General features: G+C 41.0%; 1 protein-coding gene and 1 long non-coding RNA gene across 3 annotated transcripts; both read left to right on the forward strand.

Annotated features, from left to right (window-relative positions):
- The first annotated feature begins 2,030 nt into the window (after positions 1–2,030).
- LOC120959660 (uncharacterized) lies at positions 2,031–3,065 on the forward strand. Its single transcript, XR_005752225.2, has 2 exons — positions 2,031–2,339; positions 2,400–3,065. It is a non-coding gene; the product is annotated as an uncharacterized LOC120959660 (long non-coding RNA).
- An 11,699-nt stretch (positions 3,066–14,764) lies between these two features.
- LOC120958488 (YY1-associated factor 2) lies at positions 14,765–16,618 on the forward strand. 2 transcript variants are annotated; one of them, XM_040381339.2, is made up of 2 exons: positions 14,765–15,281; positions 15,537–16,618. In XM_040381339.2, exons 1-2 carry the CDS (start codon positions 15,143–15,145, stop codon positions 15,854–15,856), a joined length of 459 nt encoding a protein of 152 aa, XP_040237273.1. In that variant the 5' UTR covers positions 14,765–15,142; the 3' UTR covers positions 15,857–16,618. The 2 variants fall into 2 exon arrangements, with proteins under 2 accessions (XP_040237273.1, XP_040237272.1); XM_040381338.2 differs by having other exon boundaries at positions 14,767–15,281; positions 15,522–16,618.
- Positions 16,619–17,246: the final 628 nt, after the last annotated feature.

A 17,246-nucleotide genomic window follows, 5' to 3' on the forward strand; every position in this document is an offset into this window, starting at 1 on the left:
CATGTAAAACCCCATATATTTTTCATGTTCGATATCGCGTTTGATTGCTGCTAGAGCGTCCCAATCATTTGTTGGGTTAAATTCCCTAGTACAATTTTCCGACCAACACTTCAGAAAGGCCTCATGTGACCGCCCGCTGCGCAAATTTGAGCAGTTTTTTGCGTAGTTTTTTGCGTCGTTTTGTGTCAAAAAATACGCAAAAAAATACGCTAGACTTCAGCCAAAACTACGATAGCCAGCGTATTTATTGCAGTTTTTAGGTGCGGAACGAGCGCCATCTGTTGAAGGAATGGATGAACTATTTCAGACGGTGGAGCAAAAAAAAAACGGCCGAAAAATTCAAAAATATTGGTGCCCATTCCTTCCTCCTCCTCTTCCTCTAACTCCCTTCCCCTCCCTGCCTTGCCTTATACTTGCGCTTCAGCCCGTGCCTTTCGCCGTCAGCTGATTGTGTGTATGCGTTGGTGTATATGTACATTGCGGTTGTGTATTGTAATTGGTGGGTGTTAGCATTTATTTATTCGTGTGTGACCTTGACGATGCGGGAGAAGCTGGTTCATTTTGGGATTTAAAGTGTTATCGGTGTATTGATGGTTTATTTTATTTCGTGCCGCTGCTGATGAGGCCATTTAATGCCCGTGCCAATCGAGGGTGAAGAAGCCAATTTCAAACAAGCGTACGAGAACGTCCAACACTGATCTAATTTTTTTTTTTAATCTGAACATGTTTGATGCTTCAACGACCTTCTAAACATCATGTAGCACGGTGTATAGTGGCAATAAAAAAACATATTTTTTTTCAATGTGCCGGAATTTGTCTCGAGTTTTCTGGCCACGACACACACACACGGACACACACACAGCGCGGGGAAAGTGATCGTCCACTCTATCATGCCGCGATCCCCCTCCCCTCCCGGTGCTTTGGATGAGGATGCGCTACAAGTTAAGCCAGCAATTCTACCGATAAGGTAGCGGAAATCGATCGTGCGTGTACGCGCGTTTGGGGGTGCGCTCTCGCGTACGCGCGTGCATGCGTGCGTGCGCGTGTGTGTGTGTGCGTGCGGGAACCCCAAAACTGTTTGATTCTGATGCGTGCATTGTCACCGGCTGCGTCTACACACTCCATGCATTCTCAGAAAACGCACTGTACGCCGCCCGGTCGATTACCGCTACCTAGGAGACAATACAACCATATAATTGGCACCACCATCTTTGCGACCGGTTCTGCTGTTGGGGGTATTAAAAAGACAAACGATCGAAGCAAACGTGCATGTGATATGTTACACATTTCTTTCCAATTCCGCTAGCGGACGCAAGTGGAAACAAAACTTGAATTGAATTCATACAAAAGTATTCTGGTTTGGTTTATTACGGTGCGCGTATGATACTGCACCTGTCCGTCCAGAATCCAGAATGGTGGCTTGTTGGTTTTGAGTCGGTATCATGACGCCGTGCGACCGGCACTGCCTTGGAATGGGTTCGGATCGGTAGGTTCATGTTTTGGTCGAGTGCATTCCGTGCATTTGTCGCGTCACAGCGGTAGCCCGGCAGCTACAAAGTCAAGACAAACTCTTACCCGGGTGTGGACTGCTATACTAAGTTCTTTTTATTATTATTGGCGTAATAGCCAACGCGATCATGCCGGCCTTTTCAGGACTTGAGTACCACGTAGCCGGAGCCGGTGACTAACCCCTTGCTACGGCGGATGGTTCATACACGATTAGAACCCACGACGGGCATGCAGATGTGCGGAATGATGGAGGTGCCGCGGGCCCTCTCCCGCGCAGCGGGAAGCATGATAAAATTCTCTGAACGCCTTGATTTCTTCCGTCGCTTTGCGCAGCGGGCGCTATGAACCAAATCTTAACTATCTCCTTTAAATAAATGAAAGATGTTATTTTCTCGTGCTGTTCCTCATGGGACAGATTAGCTTCCATCTACGACAACCCCCCCCCCCCCCCCCCCCGCTCAACACTTCAAAGCCTACCGAAAACTACCGAAATAATCTTAAACTCCTACCGAAAACTACCGAACCGAACTACCGAAAACTACCGAAAACCGCAAAAATAATCTGGCCACTCTGCGTCTGACGCACCAACCAAGGATAATGTCAAGGTTATTAGACTCTATACAGGTTACGACAGAGCGTTTTAGAGGGTCACCATTATGGATACCTTGTTTACAATTTGTTTGTCAAAATAGATGCCGGCCAGCTGTTGCTTGGCATGAACAACATAAATAAGTTTACAGAAGACGAAATTACTGCTACATTTTTTCTTAATGCTAACTCGTTATATCATTTATAGAATATGACTTCTATGTTGGATTGGTTAATGCTGAGTCAGTTTTACATGCCCTGGATATCGTCGGATTGTCTCATCAGTTTCAATTGTTCTACAGGTTTGGTATTGCAGTCCCAGCTTCAGTGGACGAGGGTTCATGCCGCCCAGCAGCAGCAGTGTCCAAACTGGGTTATTCCAGATGCTGCCCCTCGTGTGGGAAGTGGCCAGATCCCATGTTGCTTCGCGCATAACAGCTCGTCCTTTATTCGGAGTGGAACGGACACGGAATAATTCAGTGAAAGAGTATCGATGTGATGACACCCTTTTGACGATGTTGGTCAGGGAACTTGTGATGATGTGGTGCAAAAAAATGCTACCGGCATCACTTTCGTTCCGCTATTGCACTTGACCCGAGCTAGGACCGCGACGGCGCTGACGAACTTGCGGCAGCGGGGATGATGCGAATCCCTCCTTCGAAATTGCGGTGCTGAGATGATGATAAAGTAGAAGCTTGTGTGGCATGGTCTCGTTCTTACTAAAACACTGCTTAAGCTACACCCAAGGTGACATGAATCATCGACCCCCACAGGAATAAGGCTGCAGCCAGAACGGAATGAACATTTGTTTTCTTTGAACTGGAACGGCAACAGTGGCAGCATAGACGATCGTCTCGAACACGACGACTGCAACGAACCGACATGGAACCGCGGACAATAACTTAAATAACCACTATGCATAAGCACAAATATACTTATGGTTTATTTCCTAATTATAATTGTTACAACAGGACCGTTCAACATTTACTTCCCGGCTCAACCACTACTTTCCCTTCACAAGTGCTTTACTCGGTGACCCTCATATTCATCTCTTTCTCCTACTCTTTATCATATAATTTGTAGGAAAAATGAAAAAATGTGGATATGGTTTATCTGCCTCCATCAAAAATGAAAAATATTATCATACGACACACCTCGGATCGTAATACGAGATTTTCCTCGTGAAGAAGGGTACTTGTAGAGCATTTGAATATGCTCGTTATACGAAAAACTCGTTGTAACAGTTTATACTGTAGTGGGCTGAGATGAAATATGAAGTGGTCACTTGCATCCAGTCTGCGTGTCAGACCTGTTGGACCCTGGAGTCGCTGTTGCTGGTTATTTATGTTCTGGGTACATCATGCTTTGCTGTTAGGAGGGAAGAGATACTAGTATATGTGGTATATGACGCTAGTATGCTTTTCCGCGTGGTGGCGTAACAGCCACAGAGTAACAGAGCAGTATACAGAGTAACAGTCAGAAAAAACGGCTCCTCAACCATCACGAATAGCAGTTGCTTTTAAGAAGGAACGGTAATTTGCTCCGAAGTCGGGACCGGCTCTGACCGGCTCCAGATAATTTTGGAGCCAAAAGTCAGAGCCGGCTCCAGACTAACGGGGTGGTGCGCTACGAAACGCCCATCACTAGATCACACGACTGTTCTTGGACGGAAAGAAAACTCGTGGGATGAAACTCTATGAGAAATAAAAAAAAATAAAATTATTTCTTTTCATTTCACTAAAATATGAATCAAATTTCCACTTTCGACACAAGTCCAATAGAAAGTACATAATTAAAATTAGATTTACAATAATTTAACAATTCAACCTAAAACATCTATTGCACGATTGCAATCCAGTTGCAACCAGTCGAATTGTAAACAAACCAGTCCAATTGTAAACAAACCATTCCAATTTGTCTGTCAAATTTTTTTCATTCATTTTTTTTATTGGAAATCGGCCAAAACAGGCTTTTGTCACAACCTGTATAGAGTCTAATAACCTTGTATGTATTGATGGATTGTTTACGTTTTGCATGGTCAATATTTGGTGGAGATCAATTTGGGTGAATATTTTAGTTTATTAGAACACTGCCCGTGATTTGAAATGGAAATTTTCCTTCGAGAACTTGAAGCGTTCGCCACCCAAGTAGCACAATCCTGTTAAGAAACCGTTAAAAGTATGCCTAAAAGTATTACTTTTAGCTTTCCATACAGCAGTAATTCCAGGGCATAAAACACTGCGTAACGCTTTCCTGGCTTCGTCAATGTTTCGTTAAAATTTGAAATTTAGCCGGTATTTTCAACGAAAAAGATCAAAATTAACGAAAATATCGACAGGGATGGCTGTATTGGTGTTTCTCTTTCGAGCGTTTTTACATACACCGAGAATGCAGCTGGAGCGTTTCTACATACACCGAGACTGCAGCTGAGAGATGGCTGTGAGAGAATTGACAACCGGTTTCTCACGCTGGTGTGTGTAGAAGCTCTGAAAAGCGCCGAGATGAGACTTTTAAAATGATGTTGAAAAAATCCATTTTAATCGCTAAAATGAAATCAAAAAAGTTTCTTTTACTTTTTAATAATATTTCTACGATTATTAGACGGCAAAAATGCAAACTATAATTGATCGATCGCTATAATCTGCCAATTTATTTTTTTCTCAGCTCCATCGTTCTTTGCATGCTGAGGAGAATTCTCTCACCGAAAATGCTGTCAGTCGCTGTCAAAGCATGCTGTCAGTTATTTTCTCAGCTGCATTCTCGGTGTATGTAGAAACGCTCCTGAGAAAACAAGCTGACAGCATGCTTTGACAGCGACTGACAGCATTTTCGGTGAGAGAATTGTCCTCAGCATGCAAAGAACGATGGAGCTGAAAAAAATTAAATTGGCAGTTTATGTCGAACGATCAATTATTGTTTGTATTTTTGCAGTCTAATAATCGTAGAAATGTTACTAAAAAGTAAACGATTTTTTTTTACTTCATTTTAGCGATTCAAATGGATTTTTACAACATAATTTTAAAAAGTCTCATCTCGGCGCTTTCCGGAGCTTCTACACACACCGGCGTGAGAAACCGGTTGTCAATTCTCTCACAGCCATCTGTCAGCTGCAGTCTCGGTGTATGTAGAAACGCTCTTCTATGCGAATTTTCTAGATCTTCGTTAAGTTACAACAATGGGTGTTATTATTTCATAGAATAAATGCATAAATCCAACACAAATGCTTTTATTCGACATTTAATCATTTTGCCACTGCAGATTGTCACTGTATCACATAAGTTTCATTCATTCTATGGGTTTTTTCCATCAATTTAGCATGGAGGTTAGCTGCAGCCGTGGACGGAAAACATGATGTCCAAACGCCATCCGAATCGAAAATGCTGTGAAATATAGAACTTATGTAGCTCATGTGAAGAGATTAGTAATATCGATACACTGACCTGTTGTAAAAGCATGATGATACACAAATTAAACGATAGCTGATAGAAATTGTCGCAGACGCTTGGTTTTGTTGTCATCTACACACAATACACACGAAGCTTGACGAACTTTTTGACATAAGAAATGGAGGCGCCATGTACGTGATCATGAACAGTATGTCTCAAAAATTATCATCATCAAGAGTATATTATTTTGTACAAAAAATATTTTTTGTGAAGATTTATCTCATTAGCATATCCTTCATCAAACTCATTGCATCTAATATTTAAAAATATGAAATATAATTTTTTTATTATAATTTTTTTTTTATTAGCACCGTGAAGTGAAGGAAAAAAAGAAAAACATATTTTACGTACCGTTAAACAAACAAATATTTTGTTCTGCAAATAAATGAATGAAAAAATAAATAAGAATTAAAAAAAAATCCGAATATTGAAACAATGAAACCGATGTAGATATAATTTTAAAAACACTGTGTGTTGTATTGGCCCGAATCGAAAAAAACAGGGTAACGGAATACGTCGTTATGCTGTAACGCTGACAAATGTCACATTCTCTTAAGAAACTCTATTTGATTTTTAAAGGCTTTAAAACACTGTTAATACTGTTAACTACTTAACACTGTTAGGCCCGTGTCTGTGCTCCATCGGATGCGATTTTATCGGAAGGCCTGTCAAAATTTTATATGGAATTTGACAGATAACGTCGGACGTGCGATTTCGTCGTACGACAGAATCAAAAAATTTTGATTTCGTCGGACGCCGCATCCGATTTTATCTGTCAAACGAAATGTGTGGTGTTTTGTAGGAACTATCTCAACTTAATTTTTCATAATCGTTTTATTATTAAAATCATCCAAATAATCGCAATATTATACGAAAAAGCGTTTGACAGCACGTGCGATAAAATCGCATGCGATGGAGCACAGACACGGGCCTTAATAAAATAAAGTTTCTTAAGGCTACTTGGGCAAACGCGGAAAAGTTCTATCAGTTTTCTTCGTCGATTCTTCTTCCACTTAGCTGTCAAAACGGGCTTCCCAGTCAGACAGCCTTGTGTTAATTTACCCATTCGAGCAGTTTTGTGTCTGTCATAACAGTAATTTAAGAGCAATTTAGCGGTACGAAGTGATGTCGTTTGTTGTCAGTGAAAAGATATAAATTAGAACAAAAAGTGTATTGTTTTAATGATCTTTTAGTGGAAGAAGACATCGGCGGTGTGTTTAAAACTATAAAATGTAAAAAACAGCCGACAAATTGCATTTATTAGTGCTATTTGTGCACCACCTTCTCCGGGTGAAGCGGCTGTTCAAGTCGAGTCTGCTTAAAAAAATACATTGTAATCGTTTGTATAAGTTAAGGACAATGATTGAATAAAAGCATTCTACTGTAATATAATACATTTCGTGTTATTTATTAACAATCTGGCCGACAAAAATAAAAATAAAATAGAGGAAGGAATAGGATCTGTCAAAACTACTCGAATGGGTAAATTAACGACTGCTAATTTACTATTAAGTTGCTCTTAAATTACCGGTAATTTAGCGGTAAGATAGGGGTAAATTAAGTCCGATTTGTCTGACTGGGTTATAACTTGAATTGATATCTTTATGGTCCTTGCGCGAAAGATTTTTTGGGTCGTCTAGACCCAAGTGCCACAAATCCACTAAACGACCACTAAACGGCTTCTAAACGACTCAAGTTCTCTACCTAAACGGAATATAGAAAGACTTCGTTTAGCAGACGGCAAACTACTCATGCATTCTAAAAATAGCGAAAAAGCTGGTGGTGCTCTCTGTTGGTGGGATACCCCAACCAGTTGAGCTTCATCGCTTGGAGGAGAGCTTTCTCATTTCCTTTGTACTGTTGTATGGTTTCGCATTGAAGTTATGCATCGCTAGAACTAGAACGGCGATACGATTGTTTAAATACCAAAGTCCAACGGAAACCTTCAGCACTGAAGCAAGTGAGATTTGAGTAATGGTCGTTGGTGTTGATACCCACGAATCTGACCACACGACCATTCATATAGATTTTTGCTCTGAAAGTTAGAAGGCTATATAGGTCATGATAAGATGAAACTTGTCGAAACACATTGCAAGAAAAGGATAGCAATATAATGATGAGTTGTAATACGCCATCTATTGATCAAACCAATGAAGCTGTGGAGCTTTCATTTTTTTTCTATGGATATTCAATTTTCCAGTCGTTTAAGCTTAATCTGTGGCGCTTGGGGAAGCAGTGTCACACTAATTTAACACATCGAATATGAAATGCAACGAAAATTGGTCGAATTTTAAAAAACCATTTTAAAAAGTATAAAATTGTAATCTTCAGTTCAAGCCAATTTAGTGGTTAAAACTTAAAGGCCGGGCTACATTGATGGTACTTGTTAGTGTAATTTCGATTTTCACTAGCGCATCTGGCGGCGGCTGACCGAAGCATTTTGCCAAACAATTTGCAGTCGCTTCAGAAAATACGTTATTTTTCCATGTTTTTGACTTTAACTGGACCAGAAAAGCTTTGTAATTACCCAAGTGCCACAAATCCACTAAACGACCACTAAACGGCTTCTAAACGACTCAAGTTCTCTACCTAAACGGAATATAGAAAGGCTTCGTTTAGCAGACGGCAAACGACTCATGCATTCTAAAAATAGCGAAAAAACTGGTGGCGCTCTCTGTTGGTGGGATACCCCAACCAGTTGAGCTTCATCGCTTGGAGGAGAGCTTTATCATTTCCTTTGTACTGTTGTATGGTTTCGCATTGAAGTTATGCATCGCTAGAACTAGAACGGCGATACGATTGTTTAAATACCAAAGTCCAACGGAAACCTTCAGCACTGAAGCAAGTGAGATTTGAGTAATGGTCGTTGGTGTTGATACCCACGAATCTGACCACACGACCATTCATATAGATTTTTGCTCTGAAAGTTAGAAGGCTATACAGGTCATGATAAGATGAAACTTGTCGAAACACATTGCAAGAAAAGGATAGCAATATAATGATGAGTTGTAATACGCCATCTATTGATCAAACCAATGAAGCTGTGTGAGCTTTCATTTTTTTCTATGGATATTCAATTTTCCAGTCGTTTAAGCTTAATCTGTGGCGCTTGGGTAATAGATAAATATGTTGTGCAAGTATTTCAGCAGTTTTCGCATCAAAAAACGGTGAAAAAACTAATTAATTTCGAGATTCAACATGACCATTCCCCCGACGACCAATAAAGCTTCTACCAGCCGCCGCCAGATGCGCCAGATGTCAGATGTGAAAATCAAAATTACACCAGAGGGTACGATCAATGTAGCCCGGCCTTAACAATTCAATTATCCTGCGCCATTACCGCTTTGCGATCTTGGCCTGCCTCAGGAGTGTCCGAAACCGCTCACAGTCTCGCGCCTTCGTCTGCTAGTCCGTTATCCCGGCCTTAATGGCGGACGCCTCCACGCCATCTTGCCACCTCAATTTAGGCCTACCACGCCTCCTCTGTCTTTGTAGACGGCTTAAAAAGACTTTACGGGCTGGGGCGTCCGTTTCCATGCGTACAACATGGCCAGCCCACCGGAGCCTGGCGAGCTTGATACGCTGTACGACAGTGAGGTCGCCGTACATCTCGTATAGCTCGTCATTATTTATTTATTTATTTATTTATTTAATTTCATACACAACCGACGGACCATCGTGTCTAATCGGCAACCTTATAATTAAATTAAGATATATATGACAATGAACATTTGTAACATATAAATAGACCTCTAGCTAACATTAAATGTGACGTAGACGCAATTTCTCCTTGAACGTAGAAGTAGACATACTAAAATCGAACAAATCTAACACTTCATTGAACTCGAGGGACATACGTATAATGGGGTGTCCCTGGCTATGGTTGTTGCGGGTACGCGGTACACGGAGATGGAAATTGGATCTAAGAATCCGACAGGGAGCGAACAAATTGATGCTGGCTAGTAATGCCGGGGAATCGATCTCTCCGTTAAGGAGCCGGAATATGAAAAGGCATTGGGCGTTTTTACGTCGAGAGCAGAGTGGTTCAAGTCCGAGAAGCAGACACCGCTGATGGTAGGTGGGCCGAGCGTGGTGGGATTGCCATGGAAGGAGTCGAACCGCGTACCTGGTGAGTCTCCGTTGAATGGCTTCGAGGCGATTGATGTCACCAACACCAAGCGGGCACCAGATCGGACAGCAGTACTCCAGGCACGACCTTACGATGGCACAGAAGATAGACTTGACGCACATGGGATCGGTAAACTCGCTACAGGTCCGCGTAATTAAACCAAGTAGCTGATTTCCCTTCGCAACAACGCTATCAATGTGAGGGCGAAATGACATCTTCTGATCGAGTAGCACCCCCAGATCACGGATACATGTCGTGCGAGCTAAAGCCGTGTTGAGCATAGTGTATGTAAACGTGATGGGGTGACGGGCTCTGCTGAATGATATACACTGGCATTTATCAGCACACACTTGGAGGGCGTTTCTGCTGCACCAGCTATCCAGATTCTCAAGGATCGTTTGAAGGCGTACACAGTCACTGTCGTTTCTAACTGGAGCGAATATTTTTACATCGTCGGCGTACATTAGGTGTTGGCCTGGCGGTAAAACGAAAGATAGATCATTTATATAGATGAGGAAGAGTAGCGGTCCCAAATTACTCCCTTGAGGCACACCGGAGGAGCTGGTGAAGGAGTGAGAACGATGAGATCCTATGCTTATGTAGTACGAACGACCAGTTAAATAAGAACGCAGCCAGGTGATGTGCCAGTCGAGGAAACCGAGTTTTTTTAGCTTCGAGAGTAGAATATCATGAGAGATACTATCGAACGCAGCCCTGAAGTCGATATATACTGCATCAACTTGAGTACCACGATCCATGTTGTCGAAGCAGTAACTAACAAATTCAGCAAGATTTGTGGTGGAAGATCTCCTTGGGAGAAATCCGTGCTGACTAGGGCTCATATAGTTTTGAACTGCTGTGAGTAGCGGATTGTATAGAATGAGCTCAAACACCTTTGCACAAGCGCATAGGGAAACAATGCCACGATAATTACTAGCATGAAGTCGACTGCCTTTTTTATGGATAGGAATCATTCGCGCGTGTTTCCAGGACTCAGGATACGTGCCACGCATAAGGGAATCATTAAATATTTTGGCAAGAATGGGTGCGAGTGACTGACGGCAGTGCTTCAATATGTATGCGGGAATATTGTCAGGTCCAGATGATGTAGATGGTTTTATATCGTTGAGTGTGCGCGCGATTAATGCTTCGTCAATTGTGGGTATAATAAAATCGATAGCATCCGATGGAGTATTGCAAGTGGCCTCTGCTAGTGTGTTAGGATTGTGAACAGGAAGGGTGAATGCATCAGCGAAACGATTGGCGAAAGTGTTGCAAATATCGGATGTATCAATACTAGTTTGGCCATTGTAGCTCATTGCCGGAGGGATACTTCTTATATTGCGCCGTTTGTTCCAGAAGCTCCAGAACCGTGTCGGCTTAGAAAACAGCTGCCTTTCAGTACGGCGAATGAAGGAGCGGTAGAGCACACGATTTTGTCGACGATAATTGTTCAGTGCATCGAAAAAATTCTCCTATGCAGCGATGATCTCGTACTACTGTAATCCGCGTAGGCTTTTGATTTTATTTTTTTCAACCGTCTTAAAGATGCATTAGACCAATCGGGGCCAGACTTTCGTTGAGCAACAGGAACGCAGGAATTAATCGCTGAGCGCATAAAAACGCTAAAGCAATCGGTGGCTTCGTCGATAGTGGAAAAGTTGGAGCAGTCAAAATTGCGGTCAAACGACACAATAAGGGCATTCATACGCTCCACATTCGTTTTGAAGAAATTTCTATTGACTGTACTGCGAGTGTGACTGTTGGTGGTGTGGGATAGTTGTACGGGATAATAAATCATCATATCCAATGAAGGATGATGAAAGTCCTCACTGAGAAGCGGCTCCTCCATTGTTTCGTCAGATTTGGACAGTGTCCATGTCTCAGAGGCGTATGTGAGTACTGGTACTATATAGGTACTAAATAGTCCCCGCTTCGTCCGTCGCGACAGGTTCTTTGAGGTGAACTGCTTTTTGAGGCTGTAGAATGACCGGTTGGCAGCCAGCATCGTTGCGCGCAACTCAGCTTCCATGCTATTGTCGTTGCTGACCTTTGACTCAAGATAGGTGAATTGTGGGACGACTTCAAAAGTGCGTTCACCTATCTGTACATCACGCATACGTAAATTCTGATTATTTATTGGTAGGCCCGCTGATGTTGCCACCATCAGTTTGGTCTTTGCCTCGTTTATCTGCAGTCCGAGGTTCTCTGCCGCCAGCTCGATCCCTTGGTAGGCTTCTGCTACATAGGAGAGCCGCAGACCAATGATGTCTATATCATCAGCGTATGCCAGGATCTGGGTTGACTTATAGAAGATGGTTCCCGTAGTCTCCACCCTCGAGTCGCGGATGGCCCTCTCTAGTGCCAGGTTGAATAGGAGACAGGCAAGCCCGTCTCCCTGGCGCAGACCTTTGGTGGTAGCAAAAGGTCCTGAGAGTTTTCCATCCACCTTCACCTGGCATGTGACGTTGGTCATAGTCATTCTAACTAGCCTTATCAGTTTGGCCGGGATTCCAAATGAGCTCATAGCGTCGTACAGTTTTACCCTGGCTATGCTATCATATGCGGCTTTAAAGTCTATGAAGAGATGATATGTGTTGTTTCTGTATTCAGCCATCTTCTCCAAGATCTGCCGCAAGGTGAAGATCTGATCAGTGGTTGATTTTCCGTTTCGGAATCCTCTTTGATGGTTTCCAACTATCTCTTCGACGTGCGGGACAAAACGATCCTGAAGGATCAGGGAGAATATTTTATAGGCGGTATTCAACACCGTAATACCCCTGTAGTTGTTGCAGTCCAACCTATCTCCCTTCTTGTATATGGGGTAGATGATGCCGAGATTCCAATCACAAGGCATCGATGCGCTATCCCGCACCTCAGTAACAATTTGATGAATCTCGTTTTCTAGTCATGCACCTCCATTCTTGACCAGTTCGGCTGCAATTCCGTCGGTTCCAGGTGCCTCGTGTTTCTTCTATGCTAGGTGGCAGTAGCATGACACTATCTGCTAGTGACGCTTCTAGCTGTTCGCTAAACAGGTCATTAAAATACAGTAGAACGTCGATTATCCGGGGACGGATTAACCGGTGGGCGGCTTAACCGTGCGCTTGAATTTGACAGTTGGCCAATCGTGGCGAACATTTTCTGCGATTATCAGCTAAGCAAAAATATTTATTGTGCAGCTATCTACCCAAATAGCCAGCTCGTACTTTATAGCTGATTTAGGGCTGTTTAACGAAAAATCGTTCCGATGTCGTACTTTGTGGCTGATTAAGAGATAGACTACTTTGCGGAACTATGGAGCTTTTTAACAGGCACATGGTACTCTTTGGAACTTTGCGGCTGATTAGCACTATGTGTAGGGTTCACGATGGAACTTGAAGGTTTGTTAAGAAACGGTTCTGAACTTGGTGGAACTTTATAGCTTTTTAATGCATGACATCGGTTCAAGGTGGCTCTAGTCAAAGTGTCAAAGACGGACGCCGGCAATAATCTCATTGCTGCTGCACAAGTTAGATTCGTTAATTGAAGAATGAATATTGAGGGAAGTGATTGTGAATTATCAGTAAATTGTGTAAAATTTTATGTAATTCATCAATACAAAAGATTATAAAAAATACATATGTGTTTAAACGAAACAAATCTTGTTGTTTATTTCATCGATAACGCTTGCTTGAAAATAAAACACAAAGAAAAATAATCCCTGGCATCGTGGCATAAGGAAGCTGCTTAGGCGCTGTTTGAAAGACCCACATAGAACTTTGATGCTGTTTATCTACTGCAAAAGGCGAATTAGAGCAGCGATCTTTAGCGTACCAAAATGAGCTGCTTAAGCAATTCTGGCTATTTGGGTAGAGTCTAGTGAGAATTTTAACTTCATTTTTGATAAAGAACAATAGTTAAATCGATTGTTATTTATTCAAAAAATATTTTATTAGTGATTAATCGATTGGTTTAAGGTGAATTCTTAGTAAAACCAGTAAAGTTTATAATTTTTACATGAATTTCACATTTTTGGACCATTATCCGTGAAAATCGATTAACCGGCATCCGCCCGATCCCGAGCTGCCCGGATAATCGACGTTCTACTGTACCATAAGATTTCAAGCAGATGATACTACTCGCAACCCAAGTGACATTTGCTCGAAATTGTTTTCCCATATCTGCTCGATTAGTACTCGATACGCTTAAAATTGTGAATTTGTGTGTGATCAAGTGTGTTGCAAGCGCCAAGACTTGATGTGTTGGTAAATTAGACGTTTTTCTATCAATGGACAATGCCGTCAAGCTCATTTTTCTTCATAGCTATGGTTTTTTGATGAAAAACAAAAACTAATTTTGTGTGACGTTATTCTATAAAAAATGGGTATTTTTAACATCTAAAATGGGTACATGACCAACTATAACGATAGGAAACACCATTTCCGAGCGAATCTAGAAGAAAGTAACGAAAAAGCCGCATCACAGTTGATTTTTAAGGACTTTTTCTAAATTCCCTTAAACTACCCAAGTGACATTTGCTCGAAACTGTTTTCCCATATCTGCTCGATTAGTACTCGATACGCTTGAAATTGTGGTTTTGTGTATGATCAAGTGTGTTGAAAGGGCCAAGATTTGGTGTGTTTGTAAATTAGACGTTCCTTTATCGATGGACGATGCCGTCGAGCTCATTTTTCACTAATATCTCTGGGTTTTTGATGAAAAACAAAAGCTAATTTTGTGTGGCGCTAATCTATAAAAATTAATATTATTTAAGTATACAATGGGAACATGACTAACTGTAACAATAGAAAACATCATTTCCAAGCGAATCTAGAAGAAAGTAATGAAAAAGCAGCATCACAGTTGATTTTAAAGGACTTTTTCTGAATTCCCTTAAACTGGTGCAGTTTAAGGGAAGTTTAAGGCTCCAGTTTAAGGGAATTTGCTCGAATTCCCGATTATTCGTGCTATAAAATGTCAGTTGGGAACCCTCGCAATGTTTAACGGGAACCCTCGCAATGTTTAACGGGAACCCTCGCAATGTTAATCGGGCCTGGCTGTTTAATGCACCTTGGTGGTAGCTCTACCACCTCCTATTTCCTTACCTTGCTGTGCACACCACAAACAGAAATTGACGTTCGTGTTGTCACTGCGGATGTTACAGGACGGAAAATTATTTCGATCGGAAAAGGTTTTGAGAAACACCTAACGCCCTTTTCGGATGACTTTAACATACATTGCTTATATGCAATGGGTCATTTCAATGTTTAGGCATTTCAAGACGCTTTTCTGTAGAGAGAATATGCGCATCTGTTGGCAACGAAACAGCAGAAAATTTACTACGTATATCAGTGAAAATTAATTAGATGCATGTTAATTTGTTGCAACAACATACTGGTGTATAAATTTTTTGCACCATCTTACGTACGGGAAATCTAAACAACTCTAATATCAATGGTGATGTGATTGTGCATGCAACATCGTAGCAATGGATAAAAGTAAATCGCCTGTACGCCGTGCTAAACGTCAATCGAAAGTGGTTGAAGAAAACTTCTGGGATTGCAGCGTCTGCACATATCGCAATACTGCCGAAGCCTTCAAGTGTTTAATGTGCGACGTGCGAAAAGGTACTCCGCTTAAATAAGAAAGCTTTTCCCACAAATGATTGTTGCGGTGGTCATTTAGTTGTTGTTTTGCCGTCACTATCAAGAAACATCAATGTTGTACGATTTTGCTGTAATGCAAAGCGCAATTGCCTCGCCCAAGCAACCAGGCAAAAACAAAGCTAAATGCATTCCATTCCTTCAACCATTTGTGTGAAGATCGAATTGTTCAATAGAGACGGGATGCATTATAATTAATTTCAGTTTACTCCGTTCCAGGTACATCCACCCGAAAACCACGACTAAATTCTGCCCTTGCGGCGCAACAGGCTGCAACACAAGCCTTTCCAGGGGCGTCCGGGGGTGCGCAAGTCGTATCGAACGTGAAATCTCCCGGTAACACAAAAGCACTAAGAAGCAAAAGCAAGCGATCAAAGCATCCAGCACGATTAAAAAATATTGACCGTTCGAGCGGCCAAACGCGTGAAGTAACTGTAAATTCAGTAACTGTTGTCATCACCGAGTATAAACCAAAGCCCTCCGTTAGTCGGCATGATTCGAGTGAAAGTTTTAGTGAGAGTAATGATTCTAGAAGCTAAGCAACTTCATTTGCCCTGCACATTTGGCTATTATTTTAGATAATAACAGAATGTCGAGTGTTACTAAAACTAGCAGTTGCTGCTGCATTATGATTGGTTTGCTCTGCTGCTTATTCGTGATTGGTAACGATAGTATCATGTCTGTTTTTATTCTCGATTTGGGCTTCATTTAAAGAAAGTGTATGTCTGAAGTCAGTTTTACTTGTAAAACTAACTCATTCTAGCCTTATAAATTATAAGGGAGTTATAGTTTGTGTAAATTGATTGATATTCAATATTACTCATAATAAGATTCAAATTTCTTAAACTAAATATTATCAGAAGTCATAAGAAAAAGATCTGTAATTTCCATAAGTTAATACTACGTTGAAAGTATGAAGTTATGTCTGAACTAATATAATTTCTCTGTCTACAACTATTATTATATTATATCAACCTAGAGATTTGTAAAAACCAATCATTTTCAAACACATTGAATGTGGTTAAGAGATTGGCATATGAAGGAAATTATAATTTAGAGTAGGATATGTATGTTTTTTCGGCAAACCGAATTAGGTAAACAGATAAATAATTGTAATAATAAAAGCGAGAACAACTATATTGCATATGTTTCGAAAACTTTGAATGAAACATAGTAAATCGGGGATATGTAAAACTGCCATTATTCCAACAAAATACAACAATTTATCATTATATCAGCACACTCCAAAAATGCGAGTATTGTAAATGAATAAAAAGAGTGCTATGGTAGTGTTAAGTTTATTACATCGTACTGTTTACTTCTTGTCAATGGCATCTCGAAGCTCTCATACGTTGGTAACACTAATGTCAAAGGGAAAGCGAGGCAAAATCACACTGTTAAGGATTTTGATGTGTATCTACAGTCAGAATTCAATAGTTGAACGCTTTTTAATTGGCATGCGTTTTAGTTGAACGCTCGATAGTTGACTGACAGTTCAAGGCATGTGTTTGTATGGAAAATCCTGGTTTTGAAAAATTCACAAAAATCTCATGGCCTGCCGAGTAAATTTCAGACTTTCTCATTTATTTGATATGATTCGTGCAGAAAATTCTAATATTTCTGGCTTTTAAGCGATTTCAATTTGTTTGCAAAAATGCAATTTAAACCAAACTTGAAGCAAATTGTATTGATTTGACATTTAATCTGTCAAATTTAGAAAACCGCGTATCTTCGAATCCGCGTAAGTCGAGAACCGTGTTACTCGGAAACAGACTGTATTCAATAGTTGGCAGGGAATCCAAGTTCAACCAGTGAGTTCGGACTGTAATTTGGTAAACCATTTTACCAATGTGAGTTGATATATCAGGTGGGTTTAATTTGATGTCTAAATACGAAAATAGAAAAAAAAACTGATTTAACAGTTAGATC

The sequence above is a fragment of the Anopheles coluzzii genome, chromosome 3 (assembly GCF_943734685.1).
Source record: "Anopheles coluzzii chromosome 3, AcolN3, whole genome shotgun sequence".
Classification (NCBI taxonomy): Eukaryota; Metazoa; Arthropoda; class Insecta; order Diptera; family Culicidae; genus Anopheles; species Anopheles coluzzii.